Below are 24,583 nucleotides of genomic sequence, written 5' to 3'. Positions count from 1 at the left end.
AAGAAGAATAGGAAGCATTATATAAATAATGAACGTAGTATCTGTCAAGCTACAAAGTATTATAAATACCGCTTCCCCAAATACATTAGACAATGGGTAAAGTGAACTTCTCAGCCTCAGCAGCTGTCAGGGTAGAAAAAAATAGATAGCATCTTAGACTAAAAGTTTACCGTTAGTCTAGTTTCTGAGCTGAGCACATAACTGCTCATGTAAATTCACACCCATTCCAAAGCAGTCAGGAAATAGTATGTCTAACTTAGACACACTAAGAATTAATTACCTTTAATTTAATTAGGCTTATTATTTATGTCCATAGCAACAAAGATTAGATAAGAAAGATCCTCTTCCACCATTGTGTTTTTTTAAAAAACAAACAGAACTGACTAGCATGAGACCAAAGGTCTAAGTACAAGTCAGAAGCAAACCATCAGGACGTTGTTTCTCACAGCCCAATACACTGAACATTTCTCCAGCACTTATTGTTTTCAAAATGATAGGGGGCAAATAAACAAGTAGGAGGATTGCCCCTGAAAGACACAGAGGAAGGTCAACAAGACATACAGGTTCATAGGATCACTTGTTAACTGTCTACCAGACTAGGTTACTTGATAGAAACGTGCCCAGGTACTTTGTTACCAGGTTGTCTGCATACCTAGGACTCGTTCTCCGAGGCCCCCCAGCTCCAAATAGGCATTCTGAAAGGCGTCTTTCAGCTCCTCATCCAGGGGCTGCTCCTTGCCGTGGAGGAGGATAGAGCTGCAACGGTCTAGGATCCTTTCTGGGGCACCCTTCATCACCAACAGGTGTCGGGGCTCTGACGTGTTGGGGTTCTTATGAATGGACAACTGTGAAGGATTGTTGAGATATAAACATTGATGGTTGGATGTGTGGCAGTCCATGGTGGAAAACGGAGCTTCACTTACTATTTAGTATTTGCTATAAAAGACCCAAGATCCCTTCTTTCTGAACTCTGCAGTATCTTATACCTGTACCATACTCTGACTGCTACAGAAAAAAAAAACGAGCACTATGATGTATTCATAAATTCCTGACACTTGTTCACATTAAAAAATAACACATACAGAATTTCAGAACACAGGGATTGGGGCACACTTGCGCACACACACCTCCAGCACCCTCCCCACATGCCCACACCCACCCCACATGCCCACACCCACCCCAAACCAAAAGTATTCAAAAGGGCTCAACAGTGTTTTGCAAGAGGCTTCATTTATCCTGCTGATATTCAACTAAATTATGACATTCTATATGTAATCAAGGGTAAAATTTAAAGCTAAAGCTTATAAAACTCCAAAGGGAGAATATTTCCTCTTCCTGCTCATGTACCTCCCCTCTTTGTCCCCCAGCTTGCCCTCGCCCTCCGTGTACCCATTTATCTTCAGACCTGGTACTTGTTGGTGGAGTTGAAGGGTATTTCGACGATTTTGGCGTATCTTTCTCTCATCTCCTTCACGGAACCACAGCACAGCTCTATGCACTTTAAGAGTGCTGACTCAGAGGCATCTCCTGCAACTGCCCGCTGTGAACAGAGACATCATCTGTAAATTATCTCCAAAAAATTTCACTGAGGCATCACTGAAAAACAGGAAAAATAACTCAAGACACATTCCAATCTTGTCAGAGGTAGCAAAGGATGGGCAAGAAGGAAGCAGCGGTGTTAAGTGGGACAGGAGTCCCTCTAGCCCAGACCACTGCTGTTCACAGTGCTTCAGACTCAAACCCCAATGTCCTTCCCCGGCCCACAGTAGCTTCTAGTGAAAGAAGGCTGTGCGAAGGTATCACCTTCCCTAGAAGAGGTATAACACACCCTTCCAACCTACTGCAGTCTATTTCTTCTATCTTCTCCCGGCCTACTGAAAAGTCTCAAAGCCAATGCTATTCCCAACTACCTATTTCTGGTTCCTTATCTGAAAATACCAAGTGAGAGACTAAACATTTATAGCACCTTTCATTACTGTAGAATTCATAAGAAAATGCTTAGGGTCTCAGGACTGGGGACAAACTGCCTATGTCAAGGGCAAAGTAGAAGACTTTACATTCTAATCATAATTGCGCAAAATTAACTGGGCCTGAAGGATGTGAACTGAAAGGTATTACCAGCTCCAACAGTAATAAAACCGAACCATGTAACATTTTAGTCAAAGCCCACGCTTCAGGTGACACATATTATCTGTGATACGTGATGACACACTTATATTTTGACATACTGAAAGCATTTTCAGTTGTAAACAACTTTTATATAGGTAAGCCTTTTAGAACTTTAACATCTAAGGTTGCATATGCAGATGAACAGATCAATGCTCAGAAGTATAGCAGCTCCACAGAGCAAGAAAGTTGGCTGGGTTGGAAAGAAACACAAAATAAGTGGGGGACATTTTAAATAAAAGCCAGCTATTTTAATAAAAGCAAAATAGGGCTGCTTCCCCCTCCCCACTTTTTAGTAATAATGCCATCAATATGGCCCAACTCCAGAAATACTTGGAATACAGCTTCTGCTACCTTTCTGGGGTTTTTTAATCAGGAAAGATTTGATACTTGTGGAACCTGATGCTCAAAGCCTAGAACATTTCCACTTTGAGGTAAAGAAAAACATGAAACACTTATCTCAAGTTTTATCCCCAAGATAAACAACATTATCCTCAAATCAACATCAATTCAATGCCAAGAAAATCTCCTTTGCAGAATAAATGAACCCTATCCTCACCACAGAAGGCATCTGAGTTACATCCGAGCCACATTCCCTTTGGCAACTTAGTTTATACCCACAACTACTACAGGCAGCTTCACAGAGAATGTGGGACCCAGAGAGCCTCACATAGCTTTCTTCTCCTACAGGACTTTGTACAATTCACGATCCTTCTGAGACTGCATCTTCACTTGGGCAGCACAGTAAAATCTCAATCATTTCAAACTGCATCAGAATTCCACAGGCTAAGGCTGGGCTTATTTTGGCCTGGAGCTTATTTTTACATCATTAGTAAACAAGCTAAGAACCAATAAGATAAGATAAGCTGAGCTATTTCAGGAAAATAAATGGCTTAAAGGATTTACTGGAATCTACTGTATCCTAATATGCAAATACGATTATCGAGTCACTACAGCCTTCAGCTCTCACTGTCCACTAGGTTAGGTGATAACATAAACTCAGAGTAGTAAAAGCAGATGAATTAGGTTTTTCACCAATAAAGACTGTCTTCCATCTCTTCCCATCCCACTTTGGTCAGATTTTTACTGCAGCTTCCCTTTTTAATCAACTTATATGGAGCACGGGGTCCTATAATACATCAGGATCTACAGGCAACACAATGTAAGTTACAGCAAAGTACTGCACAGACCACTCCAAGTGTTCTACAGTGAACAGTCACACAGACCACAAAGGTAATCTGCTACTTTTAACACTCAAATGGCAGTTCTCATGTGCTGTCTACACCCCTCCAAAAGGCAACCCATTATTAACTCTTGAGCCTACCTTAAGAATAGGTAGGTTTTCCTGGTTAGCCTGAAACACTGCCCTGTTACAAAGACCTGCAATTCTGGACAGAGCAAGCCAGGTAGCTGAAGTCTTGTCAAAAGAGACACCTGATGGAGGCAAGAAAACACAACAGGACAATAATGCATTAACTTCAAAGGCTATGTTCTCAGTTCTCCTATTAAAGTCCTACAGAAATTTGCAGTGATACATCTCATTTCCCAATTAATGAAACCAATCACATTTTAGGCATTCTTCAATCACATTTGTAGGGCAATTTAAAATTTCTGCTAACATGCAAAAAATCAAAATCCCATACCCTTGACTCTTCACTAAATGATAAAAAGAAAGAAAGAAAAAGCTGTCATGAGCATTAAAAAAGAAATTTTTTTTTTCATGCAATTTCTTAAAAGAAAAAAAACCAAGTGGAGCAGGTGGCTGAGGTGTGTGGTAGCCCTGGCCTTACCACTCTGATTCTCTGTCGTATCAGCTTCATGGATTTGATTGTCAAACCACATGTGGGCCACTGTCATCCGGTTCTGAGTCAGAGTTCCAGTTTTATCTGAGCAGATGGTGGATGTGGACCCCAAGGTCTCCACAGCTTCTAAGTTCTTCACTAAGCAGTTTTTCCTCGCCATGCGTTTGGCGGTAAGTGTCAGACAGACCTAAAAAATATAAGGAAGATTATTACTTCACTCAATCAGGTTGGAATTCTACACAGATTCTTGCTATACCCTAATGTGGAAGAAATTAGTCTAAAATTAAATCTCTCCAACCTTCTTCTGAAGTCTGAAGAAAGAGTAAGGGGAACCCATACATGAGGCTTCCCCTTCCTTCCAGAGAAGCAATCTATTAAGAAAAACAGTAACAGGATTCTACCCTATTCTATCCCCCTACTTGATCCCAAGTTCTTCTCCTTTCTCCACTGCACTGTTTTGGACCACGTGATAATTTAAAAGCAAAATGTATGCTTTGGGGTTATCTTACGTATAAACAAATGCTGAGGTTTTCTCACTGTCAAAACTCACCATATGATGTGGCTCAAAAAAACTGTATCAAACATCCAGAATAAAACATAAGTTGGCAATACCTTAGAATAGGATAGCAGAAGAATGTAACATTCATGCAAGCTGATCTGAGTCAGGGTGACCATCACCTGCCTCTTACCGTGACAGTGGCCAGCAAACCTTCCGGCACATTGGCTACGATGATACCGATGAGGAAGATGACAGCCTCAAGCCAGGTGTACTCAAGGATGAGAGAAAGGATGAAGAAAGACACACCCAGGAACACAGCCACACCCGTAATGATGTGGATAAAATGTTCAATTTCTGCAGCAATGGGGGTCTGGCCTCCTTCGAGCCCAGAAGCAAGTGTGGCAATTCTTCCCATCACAGTGCGATCCCCAGTGTAGACAACAATACCACGTGCGGTGCCTTAAAAAGAAGGGGAGGAAGAACTGTACCTAATTGTATCTAACCTGAAGGAAGCCACAGATTTTACACAATTACATAGCATGGCTAAAAAAGAAAAAGAGTTGACAAAAGCACACTTTTAAGGGCCAGACTTTTGGTTGTACATGCTGCTTGGCAAAGGGACTTCTCTCCATTAGCAGGACAGCAGCTCCAACACCCATGCCAGACTGGTGTTGTTGACAGAAGAGGCAGGTGGAGGGAAGGGAAACTGCCACAAGGTTTCCTGCCAGCTAGGAAAACACCTCTGCTCTGTGCTTGACACAAGTTGTCAGAAATGGAGCCAATAAAACAAGAGATTGTGCCTATGGTTTTGATTTTGTTAATGCCCAAGAGAAATACCACACAGTGCTCAAAGTGCCAAAAAACGGCCTACCTTCAACACAATTGGTTGAAAAGAAGGCAATGTTCCTCGTCTCCAGGGGGTTTTCATTTGTGAAATCTGGAGACCTAGTCTGGGGTTCTGATTCACCAGTGAGTGAGGAGTTATCCACCTGTATGTGAGGAAAAGAAGAAAAATGTCATGTGAATACACTGCCTTATCATGGGCTACTGTACCCCTCAAATCCAGCTGCCCAAACAGCAGAGCTAGCTAGCCATGAGGTTTGTTAAAATAAAAGATCTACCTTGCAGCCATTTGCAGATATGATTCTGAGGTCAGCAGGAATTCGGTCTCCTCCTTTTACTTCCACCAGATCCCCAACCACAACATCCTCTGCATTAATGCTCATTTTCTCACCATTTCGAATCACAAGGGCTTGCTTTGGAAAGGAAACCATTTATACCGTTAGTATACCAACAAAGAGAAGGTAGTGTCCAAAACAAGAAAATAAAATTAAGAATGGTCTATTATCCTAATTACCTATACTATTCACTTTTTTATTTACACAAGTTACAAAAGCTTGCTCACCAGTTTAAGAGATATTGCTGTAACAGTGTGCCTGTATTCAGAGTTTACATCGAAAAGAAAGGCTACCACTTTTTGGGGTAGAAGGAAAACAGGTTGTTTTGGGGCGGAGTAGAAGACATCCATCTCTCTGATGGAGTCATGTAATATTTGGAAAACCTTAACTTCACACTAATTCACAGGCTGACATGCTTGGGGCTGTCAAGTCATCCACTGGGGAAGGACAAAGTGTCTGGTACCTGAGGGACCATGTTTTTGAAGGATTCCATGATCTTTGAACTTTTAGCTTCTTGATAGTAGGAGAAGCAACCAGTTATGATGACAACGGCTGATAGCACCACACCCAGGTACAGCTGGAAAGGAAAAGACAAGTTAGGGCCCGTGGCTCTACACAAGAATTAGGGGCATTCAATTAATTTTTTGACTGAATAAAAAACAGATTTTTAATAGAGAAACCAAGATTTCAGAAATATAGAACTCATGTTTTCTTATTTATCCTTCTAAAGACCACATAGAAAGGGTCAGAAATGGAGTCAGTCACACCAACACTTGACCACTAACTGGACTTTTGGAAATGTTCTAGATGCATCAGTTTCTCCTGCTTTACAAAACAAAGATTGTTTTTCAACCAACTTGTGGATTTTGAAAAATGGCCACCAAGCATTTCTGGACAGGTGGATGTGCCAACATTAATGCTGTGCTCTGCCATCCAGTGGGTGGCGGCCAGGGCCTGAGCAGAGCTGCCTGCTGACAGCAGCACATGCAGGTGGGCATCCCACATGTAAGAGCATCTACAACGTGGGTGGTAGAGAGAGGAACTGGAAATGAAGGAAGAATGGATAGGCCTCGAAGGCAACAGCTGCTGACACTATTCCTCAGTGTTCATAACCATTAAGTAAAGAGTGGTAATTGAGAATAAGTGGGAGACAAAGACGGAGAAGATATCTGATGTGTACTACAAATCCATGTGCTGAATTACAGAACTCACATTATCATTTTGAGGTTCCTCTTCTGTAGCAGCTTGGATGCTATAAGCCAAGAAACAAAGAATCGCTCCAATCCACAGTAACATTGAGAACCCCCCAAAGAGCTGCCGACAAAACTTGATCCATTCAGGAGTAGTGGGAGGGGGAGTGAGGGCGTTGGGACCATCTCGCGCCAGGATCTCAGCTGCACGAGCAGATGTTAATCCCTGAGAAGCAGTGGAATATAAATAAGGCAAACTGTACCAGCACTTACAAGCCAACATACCTATCTGATAGCTGGACAGCTGCAATAAGGATTTAAGGAAGAAACAAAATGTCCCAAGCTAGAGAGCCAAGGTAAAACCTAGCAAATTCCTCCATGAATAATTCTACTGATGAGCCAGCCTCCAAAGGGTTCAGGCAAACAATATGCCCACGTTTCCCAAGGAACCCGTAACACCCAGATTAAAACTCTTTAAATTGATCCATCAATAAATTTGAATTCAGCCTGGTTTCTTCTAAGTTTTAGATCAAGGGATTAATGCCAAATTGCATTTCTGCCAAAAAGATATCTACTTTCACAAATCCATTCAGTTTTGCAAATTAACAGCTTTGAGTTTTCTATGTATTGATTCTGTGGGGAGGGGAAAAAAACCCCTCTACAAACATCAAAGGAGAAAAAACTTCCTGTAGAAATCCGTTGGGTTAACAGCCAAGTTTTAAATATACAGCTTGATTCTTTGCTTGTCTGGCAGGGCTCACCTCCATGTGCATTTTAGCCAACTCCCAATAAACCTGTTGACTGAAAAGTACTCACTGGAAAAATCTACTCTACTAAAGCCTGCTATTTTTCTAATGGGTCTTAAACCCAAGATTCACTGACAGCAGGCAATTATATATAAGCTCTCATTAAGAGAGGAAAATATGATCACTTTTATACTCTCAAAATATCAAGTCAAAAAAAATAAAATATTTTTGTCTAAAGAATCTATTTATCTGTATTTTGTGCTCATGTTACCAAACATTTGAGTGCTATCTACATGCCAGGAACTGAATTCAGTGTTTTAATTAACTTGTTTAATTCTCATGACAATCCTTTTTAAGGCATTATTAACCTCATTTTACAAGGAAGGAAATAGACCCACAGCATTTGAGTAATGGGCATAGGTCGGAGAGAGCACACTTCATTAAGACTCTAATAAAAACCTAAGTGAGATGTGAAGTGGCAACAGAGACTGCCTGGCACACAGTGAGCAGAGTCACTGTTGGCATGTTGTTCTGAGTCGAGTCGAGTCGAGGCCTCCTCTTGGAGCTTAAAGTGCCTGTGTCAAGAAAAACGCTCTCAAACCACGTTCTTCTCTACTCTTTCTTTTTTCTTTTCTTTTTTTTTTTTTTTTTTTTTGAGACAGAGTTTCACTGTTTCACTCTTGTTGTCCAGGCTGGAGTGCAATGGCGCAACCTCGGCTCACTGCAACCTCCACCTCCCAGGTGTAAGCAGTTCTCCTGCCTCAGCCTCCCGAGTAGCTGGGATTACAGGCACACACCACTACACCCGGCTAATTTTGTATTTTTAGTAGAGACGGGGTTTCTCTATGGCGGTCAGGCTGGTCTCAAACTCCTGACCTCAGGTGATCCACCAGCCTCGGCCTCCCAAAGTGCTGAGATTACAGGAATGAGCCACCGCACCCGGCCTCTTCTCTACTCTTACACCACAACAATCAACACAGAAGATGACTTCTGTGACCAAAGGTGTGGCGGTTTCTCCCCACCACCAAGATTTCCTCCAGTTCAATTCCAACACTATCTACCTGGAAAATCAGAAAGGTGGAACAAGATTAGAGTCTTGCCTTGTGGCAGGTGAAAGGAGGGCAGGAGAGAGATCCTGTTTCTTGAAGCCTGACACCGAGGTCTAACACACCCAACATTATAACAAAAGACTGTAATAAGGGCTAAGGGAGTTATGAACCAGGAACTGTGGACAAAAAACAATATATATCAGAACACCACAGTACCCATGGCTCTTGATGCCTTACTGAAAAAATACTACATATTGGCTTGCTATTCAAGTTATTCCCAGACTTTTCAGTGATTATCTGGAAATAAGACATGCTTAGACTATTTACTTTTATAACATTTGTTACACATTTAATGTCAAAATCCTCTAGATAACAAGGATACATAACGTGTATTTTATGAAAAGGTTTCTTTAAATTTTGTGCAAAACAATTTACAAATAAATGATGGAATAACTAAACAAATGATAGTATAACCATAACACACTGCAACGGACTAGCTGGGAAAAGTGCAAAAATGTGAACTGTTGAAGATTCAACTAGGTGAAATATTCAACTGAATTTAACAAATGTAGAAAAATAAAGGGAAAATGTATCATCAAAAGGTCAAGGCATAAGCATGGCTTTGAAGCCAACTGCAACTCCTGGTGTTCCCACTTACTGGCTCTCAACTACTATAAAATAGGGAGAAGAAAATAACATCCACTTTCAAAAAGTTTCAGGGAAAAGAAACAGTAGCATATAAAAGCCCAAGCTCTGTGCATGTCACATAGTAGATACGCAGATGTGTCTGTCGTTTTCTTACTAGAGCCCCTGAAGTTAGACCTGTATGCAATACAGGGGAAAGTACAATACGGAAAACTAGGATTTTGTACAACAGCCTTCAAACTAGAACATACCCGGCTCAAGTCTGTTCCATATTTACGATGAAGTTCATCAAGGCTAAGTTTATGATCATCCTAAGAGGAAAAAAAAAAACAGAAACAAAGAAAATAAACAGTGTAGTATAAAAAAATGACAAAAAATAGCATCACTCATTACTATCATTAAGCTTATTAAACGAAGTGCAGATGTTTTCTTCAGTGCAGAAGTTGGTACACTTTTCACCATTGCTTCGTGGCTTCACAACCATACAGCTATCATTGACAGCTCTTCACTGGAGAATGGCTGAAGCTGAGTGACGGTGGCCCATTACTACTTGCCGCAACACTTCAGAGAAACCCAGCAGCTCTCAGGGATCTAGTAAAACCTTATCTGCCTTCTCTGATGACTAGGTCAATTCTAGACAGGTTAAGTAGATGGAAGCTTCCATAGCCTGGAGAGGCTGAATTTCCCAGTGTTTGATATAATACAGAGAAAAGCAAAGACTCATGATATCAACCTAAGTTCCTTCTGTTGATCTGTGGTTATGCCAGAGTGACTGCATTAACTTTTCCTATCCTCTAACAGCTTTTAAAAAGAAAATGTTCAATATTAACCTCTACGACAAGATGAGATCTGTACAGCTGCTATGATCTCTTTTAATATAAAGCAGTTCTTTGACTGAAGAATACAGTGAGGTTTGGGGGATTAAAAATCATGGATTTTTAATAAGGATGGAATACAATATTCCTCCTAGTACTTACCATAGAAACTTCTTTCTTCAGTTCATCCATGTCCCTGTCTTTTTTGCCCTTTTTGCCCTTTTTATCACCTTGTTCTGAAACAGCTGCAGGCTCATACTTATCACGTCCAACCTGTAGGAGAATATGGGAAAAGTAAGGCTATGAATTATGACCTCATCTGAAACTGAAAATTCTGGAGCAGGGGATTTTGGTAGTTTTTAAGGTAGTCATAATTTGGAATAGTCATTAAGATAATAGTCAAGAAAATGTATGCCCGTATATTGCATACTACATAAGCAAAGCAATCTACTATTAATACATTGGCTTAAGATACATTCTCTCCATCCAAGAGCATTAAGACCAGTGGGAAACTCTTAACACCTCTGAAGCCACCGGTAGGCTTCAGAATGGCCCTGCCAGCGCCACTTCCATTTGGGGTTAATGAGATTTTTGCTATCAAAATCCCTATTCTGCAGCCTTCCATCTTCCCTACTGAAAGACTGAAACTAACTTTACATTATTAATTTAGAGTGCAATATTGTGCTTATGAGTCCACAGTCTCAATCAGACAGGCTTGAGTTAAAATCCCGGGCTTTACCACTTACCAGCAATGTATCCTTAGGCAAGTTACTAACTCCTACATTTCAATTTCCTCTTCCATAGCATGGAGATAAAGAATACTGCCAACCTCATTTTGTGTTTTTAAGGATTAAAATGATACAAGACATCTAAATGCTAGTACTTTTATATTATTTATATTCTCTGCTTTGCAAATACATTATTACATATCAAATTTAAATATCTTTAGTGCTTACATAAGAACACTCACCTTTACCAGCTTCTCATGTTAAAAAGTCAGCCTAAGACTCCTTAAAATTCTTTGCATAAGAGATTAAAAAAAAAAGGGAGCCCCCACCCCATTCTGTAGCCTGAAAATAAAACCTCCAAATGGAAGTCTCTGGAAATGTTTTGACATAAGCAGGATGTAGGAAAAGCGTGTGCATTATCACATAATTCACAGGATCCACCTACGCCTCTCGAAAACTGGAACAATTTTTAAAGAAAATGTTGATTCTATAGTTTAAATTTAGATTGTTCCACTCCCCCACCCCTGTTGAAAATCCTTGAGCTTATCTACACAAAGCCTGAACTTGGTGCTCCAAAGCTGAGAGGAGCAGAAGAGCCCCTTGTTCCAGACACCTCCCCCTGAAGCAGCCTCCCACAACTATAACTTAAGGCCAAAAAGTAGACATTAGCAGTTTTCTTAAAATGCATGACATATGGTGCTATTACTATTATTTTGTGGTTCTCCCTTACTCATTTCTAACTTTCCTAAGTGCCTTACCAGCTACTAAAGCAGTAATTAGTAACTCGTGTCCAGATTGTAATTTTATTGTGCTGAAATCAAAAAAGAAAATCAAAAAGTCTATGTGTGTTTCAGTCATAACTAATATAGTTGCAAATAAAATACAGTGTTCACTTAAATTTAAAAATATGCTCTTAAGACTCCAAGGAGAAATCCTTCTCCAAATTCACTGGTGTGGCCCCCATGTAGAGACATATTATTTACCTTTTTAACTTCTGTGGTCACGTGTGCAGCACTACTTGACTAATAACTTCTTCCAACTGGGTGGGTTCTTTAGTTTCTATCTTATCTATTAATGAAGCAGGTCTAAAGATAGTCAACATTCTTGACATTCTCTCCATTATGGAGCAACCACATTTGTTGGTGCCTCTTTCAGTACAGCTCTTGGTGCCAGAGTTTAAATGCAAAATAGTAACACATACAAATGGACAAATAAAACAAAAAGGAAAAGGCAAGTCATCTACCAGAAAGGAACCACAGCTAAAGTAGTATTTCCTTCATACCTTTAATGAGAAAGCACAACACTTAAAAACCATTTTAAAGACATTGACTAAGGATCTCTGAAAGATTTATGTGACCACTCTGTATTGATTTCTTTTTTTTTTTTTTGGGATGGAGTCTCACTCTGTCGCCCAGGCTAGAGTGCAGTGGCACGATCTTAGCTCACTGCAACCTCCACCCATGGGTTCAAGCAATTCCCTGCCTCAGCCTGCCGAGTAGCTGGGATTACAGGCACCTGCCACCATGCCTGGGTAATTTTTATATTTTTAGTAGAGACGGGATTTCACCATCTTGGCCAGGCTGGTCTTGAACTCCTGACCTTGTGATCCACCCGCCTCGGCCTCCCAAAGTGCTGGGATTACAGGCGTGATCCACCTCGCCCAGCCTGTATTGATTTTTAAAATACAGCTCACAGATTCTCTCTGAGCAAGTTGAATATCGCTGAAATATATTTCAATAAATGAAACAGTTATAACCCCTCAGCTTCATCATCTGGATGCTTTGCTTATTCTCAGACTTCCAGTATCTTCCACTCCAGAAGAGAGAGGATTACTAGAGCAGCTAGGCTTTGAACACGTTCCAAGGTTTTACCCCCACTTACAAAATAAATGTCTTGCCCATAGCTTCACCACTATCAATGCTAAAGTTAGTTGGAAATCTAGATTCCCTAATAACTCTCCCTTTTCTTTATCCATTCATGCTAGGTAAGGCAAAGTTTTAAATGAGGCCATTTGTGAGTGAGACATGGTAAGTATTAACAAGTGAAACTGCTTTTTCTTCTAAATTTTAGTTTTTTCACTAGGCAATGTGTGTCTAGAAGAACCAGGAAGCTTATACAATTTAGTTCTTCTTCACAAGTAAAATAATAACTTAATATTAGCTTACCCTGGTGGGAACCAAATATTACCTAAGTCCCTATCAGTCTCAATTACCGCAGTCTCAAAGCTGCAAAATTCAGAGTCAGGGAGTACACACTGGGTGAGATGAACAGTGGTAGAATCAGGGCAATGTTTCCTTATTATTTTTTAAGGCATTTGGGAAAAACAAAGGTCATGGGAAGGGTGAATGATAAATACGGCATTTCCTCGATCAACTACAGTGACCTTCCTGCTCATCTGGGCATTGGGCACACACTTCTACTTTTTCAATTAGAAAGTTCAGGTCACTTCCACCCTCCCAGAGGACTGGGAGTGATTAATCCTCACTCTCACCATATTCCATGTAAGGGCACCCCCGCCCCTTTGAGCATCTCTGAGGAAAGGTACAATGGAAACTCAATGGATTACACCATTCTCTAAAGGGCCACTCATAAAAATGAAGTTGGGTTATGGTTTTTTCCCCCCCTTCCATTCTAACTTAGGAAGTGGAAAGTCACAGCAAGGGCAGGGGTTTACCCACGGTGACAGAGCTTAGCACAGCGTCATCATTTCATCCTGTGCTTCCCATGGATTCTATCCTCTCAAAGATTAACTAAGCATTTTGCTATTTGATCTGGGTAGAGGGAAAAGGTGCCCAAGAGATAAGAAGATAAAATTCTTGACAGGAGGAACCAAGGTTAAAACATGTAACAAGGTTCACTCACTTAAAAACATATACCGGATCCTCACAGTCCTCACAATGAGTGAGACATCCCCAAGACCTGCTAGAGCTAAAGATGTTCCTTCCTCTTTTTTGGCAGTTAGCCATTTAATAGGGACAGGGTTGGGGATAGATATGACAGATGTAGAAATTATCCCAAAATAAGCAGGAGCTTCCATCCCAGAGGTGTATTGCTTGAGGTCTGTATAAGCTACAGCCACCACCAAAGGCCTTCATACCCATGCCAAACACCAGCCTCCAACAGGGCAGGATGTGAAGGCTTTCTCAACCTGCATTTTCCCCACCATATCAGCACAATGTCCCGTGGCCAGCAGGGAGCTCAGAATTCTTCAGACTTCTGAAATTCCTGCTGAAAAAGTCTAGAGGGTACTTGAAAGTTCAAGACCCGCCCCCAATCCCTTCAGACAGGTCTGCTAATGGTGTTGAGTCTGTCAATTTATTCTAGTGTTGCCACATGCTGGCTACATGACCTTTGCCTGTTGGCCTCAGTTTCCTCATCCCTAAAATTGGAATAATACTTGGTATAACTATTAAAGAACCTAAAGAAGGCATTTTCATAGTCTGATTAGTCAAGAAACCATCAACTCTGAAAAATAAAACATCTAAAAACTGGACTATTTCCAAAGCCCACAAACAAAAGCTTTTGACTGGCAAGAAGGGCCAGGACAGCAAAAGGAAGTGCCCCAAATGCAGCCCATTTCAGAGTTGCCAAGAAGAGTGTAGAAATGGCACCTCTGGACACGATGTGGCAAATACCACTTTAGCAGGGAAGTTGTGTGATGGACTCTGACCCTGCTGGTTCCCTAGAGGCTGCCAAGTCTGGGCTCCCCTTAATATAATAGGTATGGGGGAGGGGTGCTTTCTCATTTTCCTGGACGATACATTTTTAAATCATCCAACACCATTGTGTATGTAAAAGTATTCGCAAAGCACTACACAAAGGCTATTTATTATAACTTGGTCTTAATTAACATATACATTACTGCCATTTTTCACTTTCTACAAAAATTCTTTTCAAACCATTGAAGAAAAAACTCCTTTGGCATTATTTTTCATTTGATCTTATCAGTGAAAACTTAAAGAAAATAACAGTCAAAAAAATGATCTGGCCCAGTTTATTACATCTCCATTTGCTCCTAAATGACTAAGTAGTTTAGTTTATGTGCAAGGAATTGTGTAGCCAGGGAGTGGAGGACTAAGGGATGGCCGGGGTTGAGGGAGGACACTGTCATAGTACCATGGCTGCTATCCAGTCCCAGCAGCAGCACATCACTGCAGGAGCAGCAGTTCTCTGCAGAGGAAGAGGAGGTGAGCCTGAGGGGCCACCATACCTTCATATTCCTTCTCTTGCCTATCCAAATAAGCATGCTGGAGAATATAATTTACCAAGGCCAAAGCAGTAGGTCCCTTTGTGAACCCAGTTTAGTATATCCAAACTTGGGCAGCCCATCAGCCAGCAAGGGTCAAAGAACAGTGACAGATCTAGCCAGCAAGTTCCCTCAACCCAAAAGAAAATGACTTGACCTTCCTCCCCAATCTGCCTGCATGTCAATTCTTAATGAGTCTGACAGCCTACCCTACCTACAGTAGTACATATCCATGATCATTCAAAAAATAAAAATTCTAAAAGGTGTAAAGAATCAGTGCAGTTTAGATATACTTTTGTTTTTACAGTTATTAAGACTCAGAAAAAAACTTCAGCTTCTTCAATGGAATATTCTACCTCTACATTAGGCACATGGGTTATGAAGGGTTAAAACTTTCTGCTTATTCCTTAACTCTCCCTATTTGCTGACCACCTTACCGCCTTTTTTTCATTTTACCAGAGTGCTCTGGTTTGAGACAACTGATTAATAATCGGCATATGCGTTATGAGAGGACCAGAACAATTCCCAGTAAGTCCTGATCACTCCTCAATTAGTACCCTGAAGCTTAGGCTAGGAAGGAAAATGACTGCCAGGCTGAAAAGGATAAAGGCTGTCCAAGGCCCTAAAGAAATGTCACATGAATTGAAATAATAAAACAAATATGGTGCCATGGAAGCATCACATGGAAGATAAAAGAAACACACAAGAGGATAAACCCCAAAGTACATTAGGGACCTGCCCCTTCCTGGTAACAGACTAGAAAGAGAAATCACAGCTCACTGATCCACACAGCAAGGCCCACTGAGTCATAAAATCTTACACTGATTATCAGGCCCCCAAACAATACAAGTCCCAAAGACAAAGCATAAGCTACCATGAATCAACTTGTCAAATCACCGAGACAGCCAATAGTCATTACTAAATAGGGTTTGAATAAAACCAGAAAGAGATCACGTGCAGATATATTTCAACATAAGTCACAAAGGAACTAGTGAGTGAGGTCTAAAACCAGATAAAAAGATTCACTGTAAAGTCACAAAGGAACTAAGGAATGCGGTCTATTGGTGAAAAATCCCTTTGCTCAGGACCCAAATAAAAACCAAACCAAAGAGAAAGTGTAGGGTAAAGGGTACTTCTTTCCTAACACAATCTGCCATCCAAAACACCAAATAAATACGAAGAACTTCTTGTGGATTCCTCACAACAGTTTTCAGCACAACTAATGAGGTGAGTCATATGCAAAGAACAGTCTCTCTCTGACTCCAGCCAAAGAATACACACTTCCTCTCATACACTCAATTCATAGCAACGTGAGAAAGTTCAGACCTGACTAGGTTCCATATCCTTCCTCCAAAATATATAAATGAAGGAGAGTTTTAAAAATGAGTGAGTAGGTTTTACAGTTCTCTCTACTGCACATTATCATGTACTAGACATGTACTTTCAGTGTAATCTAGAATTGGACAGCTCTGGCAGGGATGGGAAACATTTTGCCTGGTGTTTTGTTGTCCAAACCCAGCCACTCTGATTACTGTGAGCCCATCTGATCTGACACTCGGGTTTCTTCTTCTAGCCTGTTGGCTGGCAGAGAGCCCTGGGCAGCTAGAAGAAGTCAGCACAGCACAAATGTTCAGGCTCCCTCTCATCACAGAAGGCCGAAAAGCCCATTTTATTTTGCAAGACTTGGAAAACGTAAAAATGATCATCAACTGCAAACAAAGTCCTTCACCTGAAAAGTGAAAGTAGACAGAAAGATGCTATTAAACAAGAGATTTGCTTGTTGAGCAAAGATAACAGTTGCAGTAATGTCAACTGACACCTCTACTTGACTTTCCTATGAAGGGCAATTAACATTATTTCCCATTATTTTCAAATCTTAGTATGTTCTCACGGTGAAGGAAAAAACTGCTCTCTAATTTTGAAAGGGCTAATGACTTACTGAACGAACAGCAAACCCAGTCTGTAAAGATTTGATCTTCTCTTGGCTCTAATTACTGTACCTATGTAAGCCCAATAACAATAGCCACAACTCAGGCTGGCACGGCACTCCTTCCATAAACATAACATAGATTACTTCACTTGATCCCCAGGATGAGCATTCTATCCAAGAGCCAGATGAGAAACCGAAGCTTCAGGGCTTTTATTTTATTTTTTAAACCTGTTTGTTTTTGAGTGAAGAAACCAATTTTACTTTACCATACAAAATCCTTCAAAGCTATTTCAGTTAAAGCCTTTCTTATTCTTAAGTTTAGATATATTTAAAAGAATATAGCCTGATTTGAATAGAAAGTCACTTATCTGTTCATGTGTTGCTAAAATAATCAGAAAACAATGACTGAGGGTACTGGAATGGAGCATGGATGAGTGCCAACTCTATTGTGCTATAAAATGTTGAATTCACTTTTATTTTTAAATGCAATTTAGGAATAACGTTCCCAGAAATCTGTATATTTGAAGTGTTAGCCCTCATCTGGACAACTGGATGTTTAAAGGCATCTTTTTTTTTTTTTTTTTTTTTTTTTTTGGGCTCTCAGGTTTACCACTCTCTCCCCATCTTCCCAGGTTTAGGAGGCAGGCCTCCCCCTTTCCTACCCTCCCACCTGAAGGTGAGTCACTAGAGTGTTACAAGCTTACTGGCAGGGAACACTACAAATTAACAAACAGTAAGTTACCAAATGGGGATACACCCTTATAAAAGGGTACAGAAAGAACCCAAGAAGCAGAGAACTGTTACACACTGAACAACTGACAGGCAAAGGGTGAGGCACAAGTGCTCTCTCCTCCCCCCAGCTCTAGGCACTAGTTCTTCCTGTAACTGCTCCACTAGCTCCCAGCCAGGCCCGGGCAACTTTCCACTCTGAGGCCTCTGCCTTACAATACTTTAAGTCTAAAGTACTAGCTTTATAGCAGCCAGAGGAGCTTTAGTCACACTTTCAAGCTGAGCTCCAAAAGGGCAGCTGATAACAGTACCATACAACCAGGATTTCTGCTGACATGTGCATCCCCCACTGCCACCTTCACTGGAACCTTTTTTCTCTGCCCCTCTTTAAATCACGACTCATAAGCTATGATTTATCTTTTAGGTAACTAATATTCAAACTAAATCCAGAATGTAGTGAAGGACCTGGTGAGACTCCCTCTCCTCATCTTTTACACACTTGAGAAAATAAACTTTCCCACATTTCTCAACAGTTATGGTGTGTACCTTTGGTGAGTGAAACAGTTGCGGGTGGTAGGCCTAGTTGAAGGTTTAAGCCGAGTCATTGGCAATAAAACCCAGTACGAAAAAAAGGGACAAAATCCTATTTCATCCAGGAATGATTCAGCAAGAGCTGTTCTTTCATTTTCTTACCAAATGCTTAGGAACTAGACTTTTAAGGACATATAAAACCACCTGAATGAAATATCATCAAAAGCTAGGCCACAAAGGGTATTGAGGAGAGGAGGGGAAGAAATTTACAATGACCTTAAAAATTAGCTGCCAGCACAGGCTTCCTGGTTAACCAATTATCAGCAGGGCTTTAGTCACCACTCCACCCACATTTTAATCCCCATGTGGAAAAATCCCAACATGAAATATTCTTCTGAACATTTGGACGATCACAATAAGTCACTGAGGACAAACACACGGACAAACACACACACAAACACACAAGTAAACTAATGTTCAACGTATCAGAATACTCAAAACGCTAACTACCACCCAGCAGCCAAGCAGCTCATTATCCCAGTGTTCGCAGCTGTAATTTAATCTTGTGTTTGCTAGCCACTATACATTTTGTTGTAAGACATCTGGGTTTAAGCTCTACTAACTATTCAGGTGGGTTACTACCGCATCACTACTGTGCATGTGTGCCTGTGTGTGGTTAGAAAAAAGACATCTAGAAGCGTGGGCATAACTTAATTACCCAAACCATCTCTATGGCCTATTAATTCAACATCACAAATACCCCAGTTTCATCTGAAGAATAAGTTTTGAGTTCTGTATAAAGAACTCAATGTTAAAGAGTAAATGTATGTTCAGGCTTGAGGCCACAGGCTGTTCAAGAATCAGGGACGCCTGGTCTGTCACTAGTTAACCGTTTGACCTTGAGCAAGTCACTTCACCTTCCTAGGCCTGGGGCACACATCTGTGATCTCTAACCCCCCCCAAATTAGCTCAGGAAGTAAACTTTTTCTTTTTCCTTTTTTTAAGGGAGGAGAGACAAACAATGAGCTTTAAAGTGCTTGTTTACAGAAATGACCAAGGGTTTGATGGTGTGGTAAAAGCACAGGCCACTAACCCAGTCTCCATCAGGGGAATGGAGACGCCCTGCACTCCGCTCTGCTCTCTGATGCCACTTGACCTGGACCGGCCCTCCACGCTGTATGCTTTTAAAAGCAAGGCGAGTTGTGCATTTCCACTTGTGCCTGTTCTCCCCACCAGGTCCAAGCCTTTCAATTATCTCCTTCAAAACTCATTTAGAGTCCCCAAGGAGTGCAGCCTCCCTCTGCTCCTGTCACTCTGTCTACACCCAGAAGCCTCAGGACCTTCAAAGACCTACTCAGTGTCTGCACTGTGCTAAACCCTGGAGGCAACGGAGTGTATTCTCCCATTTGTATTCTCATGACATGGTCACTTTCAACCCATGAATTCCGAGGTTATTTTATGTAAATTTTTCTCAACTGGACTTTGGCTCCTTTGGGGTCCGGGACCCAGTCTCCTGCAGTAGCTACGGGTAATCAAGTCTTCGCTTCAGAAATGCAGGAAAGGGGCGTTGTGATGATATTCCCACCACGCTCCGCGCCGCTCTCCAGTCCCAAGACCCCTCGTTTCCTTCAGGAACCGCCCTTTGGTGCTTCCGCGACGCTGGAAACTGGCAAAGCATTCCTACCACCGTATTGCCTGCAGCCTTCAGTCCTTTTTCGGGTTTATTGTACCCTGAGGCCCTGATGGGTCTGCCTATCCTTCAGGGCTCGTCCCTTCAAAAAAAATCTGCACGCCTCTCCCCACCGTCGGATGACAACTCCAGTTGCCATCGGTGCATCCTGTGTTTACGGAAAGTGGCCCAATAAAACCCTCAAAAGTATACCTTAAAGGCCATCTTAGGGCAGTGAAGACACACCCTTTCTGGCACCAGCCCGCCCAGCCGGCTCTGCACTCAGGAGAAGCCAGTTTTTTCCTTGGGGGAGGGCGACCGCCTCTGCGCGGAGCCAGCTAAGCCCCAGCGCCTCCAGGAGAAGGAGCCCCGAACCCGAAGGCTGCCCCCGCCGGCGCCGGGGCCGCGGCGGGAACGGAGGCCCGGGAGGGGCCCCGGCGGAGCGCCCCAGGGGAAGGGGAGGAGCGCGCCTTTCCTCAGGGCACGGAGGGCGGAGGGAAAAGGAAGGAGAGAGAAGGAGGTGACGGCGGGCGCAGGGAGGGGAGCCGGGCTCAGGGATGCCGGCTCGGTCCCGGGGCCGCCCCGCTGCAGGTCGCCCCCCTCCTCCCGGCCCCGCGGCTTCCCAAGCACCGCCTCTCCGAGCCCCCGGCCCGCTCGGCTTCGGGGGCGCGCAGCCCTCGCCTGGGGTCCGCTCACCCGCCCCCGAGCAATGCTGCGCTCCAGCCCCTCGGCGCTCCCTTCCCCCGCCCCCCGTTACTGCGCTCCCTCCATTTCCAAAGTGCGTCGTCTTTTAAGCCTCGCGGCTCTGCCAGCCCACTCCGCGCCGCGCCGCTTCCTCCTCCGCCGCCTCCCGCTGGCCGCGGTCGCCCTCCCGACTTCCTCCTCTTCCCCTCGAGGGCTCCCCGTGCCCCCTCTTCGGGCGCGCCGGACACTCACCCCCTTCCCCATGGTGGCGGTGCTCGGTGCCCGGCGCCGGGTCCTGTCGCTGGAGAATCAGAGAGAAAAGCAGAGAGCAGCTCCCGGCCGAGCGAGCGGGGCCGGGGGAGCCGAGTGGAGGGAGCTAGGGCTGCCGCGGGGCGGGAGGGAGGGAGGGCGGCCGGCGGCTCGGGCCGATGCCGCCGCCGCTGTTGCTGCCGCCGCCGGGGCTGCTACCGCTGCTGCTGCCACGTGTCCGCCTCCTCCCGCCGCTGCTCTGCGCCCCAGACCCCGCCGCAGCTCCAGCCCGCGCCTCCTCCTCACTTCCTAAAATATGCAACCTGCGTGCTGGCCCCGCCCACGCCGCGAAACGTCACCGTTACCGGAGCAACCTGACACCGGCAGCGGGCCTGGCTCCGCCCCTCCCCAAACCCCGCCCACGGTCCCGGACAGCGCCTGCTGCGGCCAGTCCCCTCTCCCGGCAGGAAGGCGCCCGGGCCCGGGACTAGAGTGTCCACCGTGTCCTGGGAGGGCTGCGGGGCGCTCTTGCTGGCTGAGTAGCAGGAACTTGGCGGCCTTGGCCCTCCCACGCCCCTCCTCCCGCCGCCCTGCATGACCCGCCTGCTATGTAGGGCCCAGGAGGTCCGCAGTGGGTGCGGTACGGTCTCCGAACTGAGCTCCCCCAGTCGCCGCCGACCCGGCACCAGAAACCTTGGGCGGAACGGCTTTTCCAGCGCTTCGGGGATCTCCTTTGGGACTCAGGGATGCTGAAGGGGGCTGGCGCTCGGGTGTGATTGCAGCCAGGCCTGACTGAGGGACTCCGCCCCTCTGTGGAATCCAGGCCCCGCGCCCACCTGCGGATGGCCTCCCCAGGCGCTTGGTGCTCTCAGAGTGCCTCCTCTGACTTGGGGTCCTCTTTATCCACTTCCCGCTCCGTCATAGCTGGCATGGATCTGAACTGGCATGGCCAGAAGTTTCAAGCGCCCTCCTCCCACCACCTCTCTTTCTTCAAGATTCCAAAATGAGAATCCAAAGGGCGACCAGCGAATTCATTCACGCTATTGTGTCAATGTAACCTGCTTGCCCAGTTTGGGGATTCTCTTTTTAGGGAAGAAAATCCCGAAACCCAAAGGAATGCATATCTTTAGCTAGAGGAGCTAAATGAAGGGGGAGGCGTTTGAGGACTTGCCAGGTGCCTCTCCACGACTCCACCTGTCAGGGGAGCATCTCCAGCACAGCCTTGGGATCTCTGGTGGGGGAGGTGGGGAAGGAAAGTACCCCTCTCCCCGGATATCCCTGCTTCCACTGCACTTTGGGGCTTCTCTGTCGTTATAGCTTTTGCTTCTTAGCAAGAGGCTGCAATGGCTGAAGTTCTCCAACATTTTAAAAAACAAAGTATTATTAACAAGATTTGCAGGAAGTCAAGTATTCTGAGAAAGGCCAGGATATTGACTTTCTAAGCAAAGGTTCCTAAGTTAAAGCCAACTCTATCAACTTCAAGTATTCATGTAGCATGAACAAACATGGATATGACGCTGGAAAAAATGGGGAAGGAAGGAAAGAAAGGAAAAACTAGAAACTGTGTTGTCAGTTACATCATTAGGGTAATTCTCATCCCTTCTTAGAAGACAGTTTCTTACTGGATGGAGTCTGTTCTTCCTCAAGAATGTATTTTTAAGGGTTGATGTCTCCTACAGTGATCTAGAGACTTGGTTCAATCAGTCCAGGCCATGGAGAGCAGAGGAATTGTAAATAGAATTCAAAACCCTGACTGCCTAAAGAGCCCCCAAATTCAGAACAGAATTCCCTAGGCTGTTAATTCAACAGAGGGTTAGAGTGTTCAGGGATCCACCTCTAAGCTTCTAGAAAATGCTTTCTTTACATGCTCGGAAATATAACTGATAGCCTCAGTTACTGTACTTTGTAAGATGCTTTTGCTTGCTAAAGATAGCTTCTTTAAGATTAATTACTCCTGGGCCGGGCGCTGTGGCTCCCGCCTGTAATCCCAGCACTTTGGGAGGCTGAAGCGGGCAGATCATGAGGTCAGGAGATCAAGACCATCCTGGCCAACCTGGTGAAACCCCATCTCCACTAAAAACACAAAAAAACTAGCTGGGCATGGTGGCGCATGCCTGTAATCCTACCTACTCAGGAGGCTGAGGCGGGAGATTCTCTTGAACCAGAGAATTGGAGGTTGCAGTGAGCTGAGATGGCGCCACTGCACTCCAGCCTTGCGACAGAGCGAGACTCCGTCTCAAAATAAAAAAATAAATAAATAAATAAATAAATAAATAAATAAATAAAACAAAAGATTAATTACTCCTTGGGCCCTAGTCTGAGTGGGAAAAGTGCAGTGGCAACAACTAAATATATAAAGCAAGAGTCGGAACAATGTAGATTTCTCCTGCCAGCTGATCTTTTTCTCGCTTCATAAGTAAAATTCTCATTAATTCACTCAACAAAATAACCTTGATAGATCAAGGCACTTCCCTTTGTCTCTAGAGCTATTTATTTGGCAACTGAAAATTGCTGAAGGTCCTTTCAGGAAGATCCCAGAATTCTATCTGTGTTCCGGTGTGAAGAAAGGGCAAAAACTATAAGAAACATTATCTTAAATCTGTATTTTGCTTTTGATGCCACACAGTAATTTCAGATGCACAGTGCCCTTGAATTCTCACAAGCCTTTGAGGTAAAGAAAAAGGTAAGGCATGACCAAGACTGAGGTGCAGAAAGAAATCTCAGATGTGAGAGAGACACCTTGGAAAATGGATAACCAAAGGAGGAAAAGTCTTTTTTTTTTTTTTTTTTTAATAGAAAAAGCCTTCTTTTCTTCCCTTGGAAGAGGGCTTCTGAATGAAACGAAACTTTACAGATGAAGCATCAAGCTCCCTCATTTTGTGATGAAGAAACTGAGGCCCGGGGAGTAATTGTTATTGAATATTCCAAGAATAGTGGCAAGACTTTCAGGTAGCTTTTCTAATTCCAGTGCAGTGGACAAATTTGGATTCCAGAAGAGATGGTGAAGAAAGTAAAGACTCTCTATTCTGTCTGCTTCTTATCCTATCAACTCTTTTCAAGCTCCTAGCTTGGGGCACAGTTAAACTGATTGTCCTGGAGACTCAGCCATTTATAGACATTAAGGCTGCCAAGTATGGATGGCTTCGAGGAGAATTTGATCACAACTGTGGATGGTTGCTCCAGTCATTGTGAATAGAGTCAGCAGATGTATGAAAAATATGATGCAAGTCAGTTTTTTGAGCCAAGAATGCTAGCACTTTGAGTATTTGCTGAATTGAATAAACACACCATTGCAATTAAGGGCTTTAAAATATGAGTTGGAGTCCACACCAACTTAGCATTTTCCATAGGACACAAAAATTTGGGGGATCTATGAGCTAGGGATCTGTAAGGACAGAATTTTCTTTGGGTTTGGTGCTCCCGGGTTAGCATGGATACAGTCATAAGCATGCATCTTTATCCTTTACCTATTTCCCACATTATCCAGAATTTTCCATGTTATTCAGAAAGCCACTCTTGCTGCCTTAAAGTCAACTCTCTTCATCATTCAAAGTTCCTCCTAGCCATTATCTGTGCCTCCATTGCAAATCTCTGTGCCTCCATTGCAAATCTCTGTCTCCATTGCAAATTTGCATCCATTGCAAATCTATTTCCTTTTCTTCTGTTCAGCAGCAGACATATCGCCTGTCTTTAAAAGCACAGTTCTGGGTGCATTACTGACTATCAA

General features: G+C 43.4%; 1 protein-coding gene across 5 annotated transcripts in view; it reads right to left on the bottom strand.

Annotated features, from left to right (window-relative positions):
* The window catches only part of ATP1A1 (ATPase Na+/K+ transporting subunit alpha 1), a 31,826-nt gene extending 10,423 nt beyond the window's left edge, over nt 1-21,403 (bottom strand). For 2 of the 5 annotated variants that reach the window (XR_003119076.1, XM_025383201.1), the window contains exons 1-12: nt 20,860-21,403; nt 10,253-10,363; nt 9,527-9,586; nt 6,858-7,061; nt 6,109-6,222; nt 5,589-5,723; nt 5,339-5,456; nt 4,658-4,926; nt 3,957-4,155; nt 3,491-3,600; nt 1,406-1,540; nt 653-845 (exon numbers count right to left, since the gene is read on the bottom strand). Coding sequence is in view for 4 of the 5 variants with exons in the window: in XM_025383201.1 (XP_025238986.1) it covers nt 653-845; nt 1,406-1,540; nt 3,491-3,600; nt 3,957-4,155; nt 4,658-4,926; nt 5,339-5,456; nt 5,589-5,723; nt 6,109-6,222; nt 6,858-7,061; nt 9,527-9,586; nt 10,253-10,363; nt 20,860-20,871 (1,660 nt within the window). In the remaining variant the exon portion in view is untranslated. Of the gene's footprint in view, nt 1-652; nt 846-1,405; nt 1,541-3,490; nt 3,601-3,956; nt 4,156-4,657; nt 4,927-5,338; nt 5,457-5,588; nt 5,724-6,108; nt 6,223-6,857; nt 7,062-9,526; nt 9,587-10,252; nt 10,364-10,836; nt 11,022-20,136; nt 20,513-20,859 lie in introns of those variants that run through there. The other 3 variants (XM_025383173.1, XM_025383181.1, XM_025383190.1) reach the window with 3 other exon arrangements.
* Nucleotides 21,404-24,583: the final 3,180 nt, after the last annotated feature.

The sequence above is a fragment of the Theropithecus gelada genome, chromosome 1, assembly GCF_003255815.1.
Source record: "Theropithecus gelada isolate Dixy chromosome 1, Tgel_1.0, whole genome shotgun sequence".
Classification (NCBI taxonomy): Eukaryota; Metazoa; Chordata; class Mammalia; order Primates; family Cercopithecidae; genus Theropithecus; species Theropithecus gelada.
The sequence above is the reverse complement of the archived record's forward strand: the minus strand, read 5'-3'. Positions and strand labels throughout refer to the sequence as shown.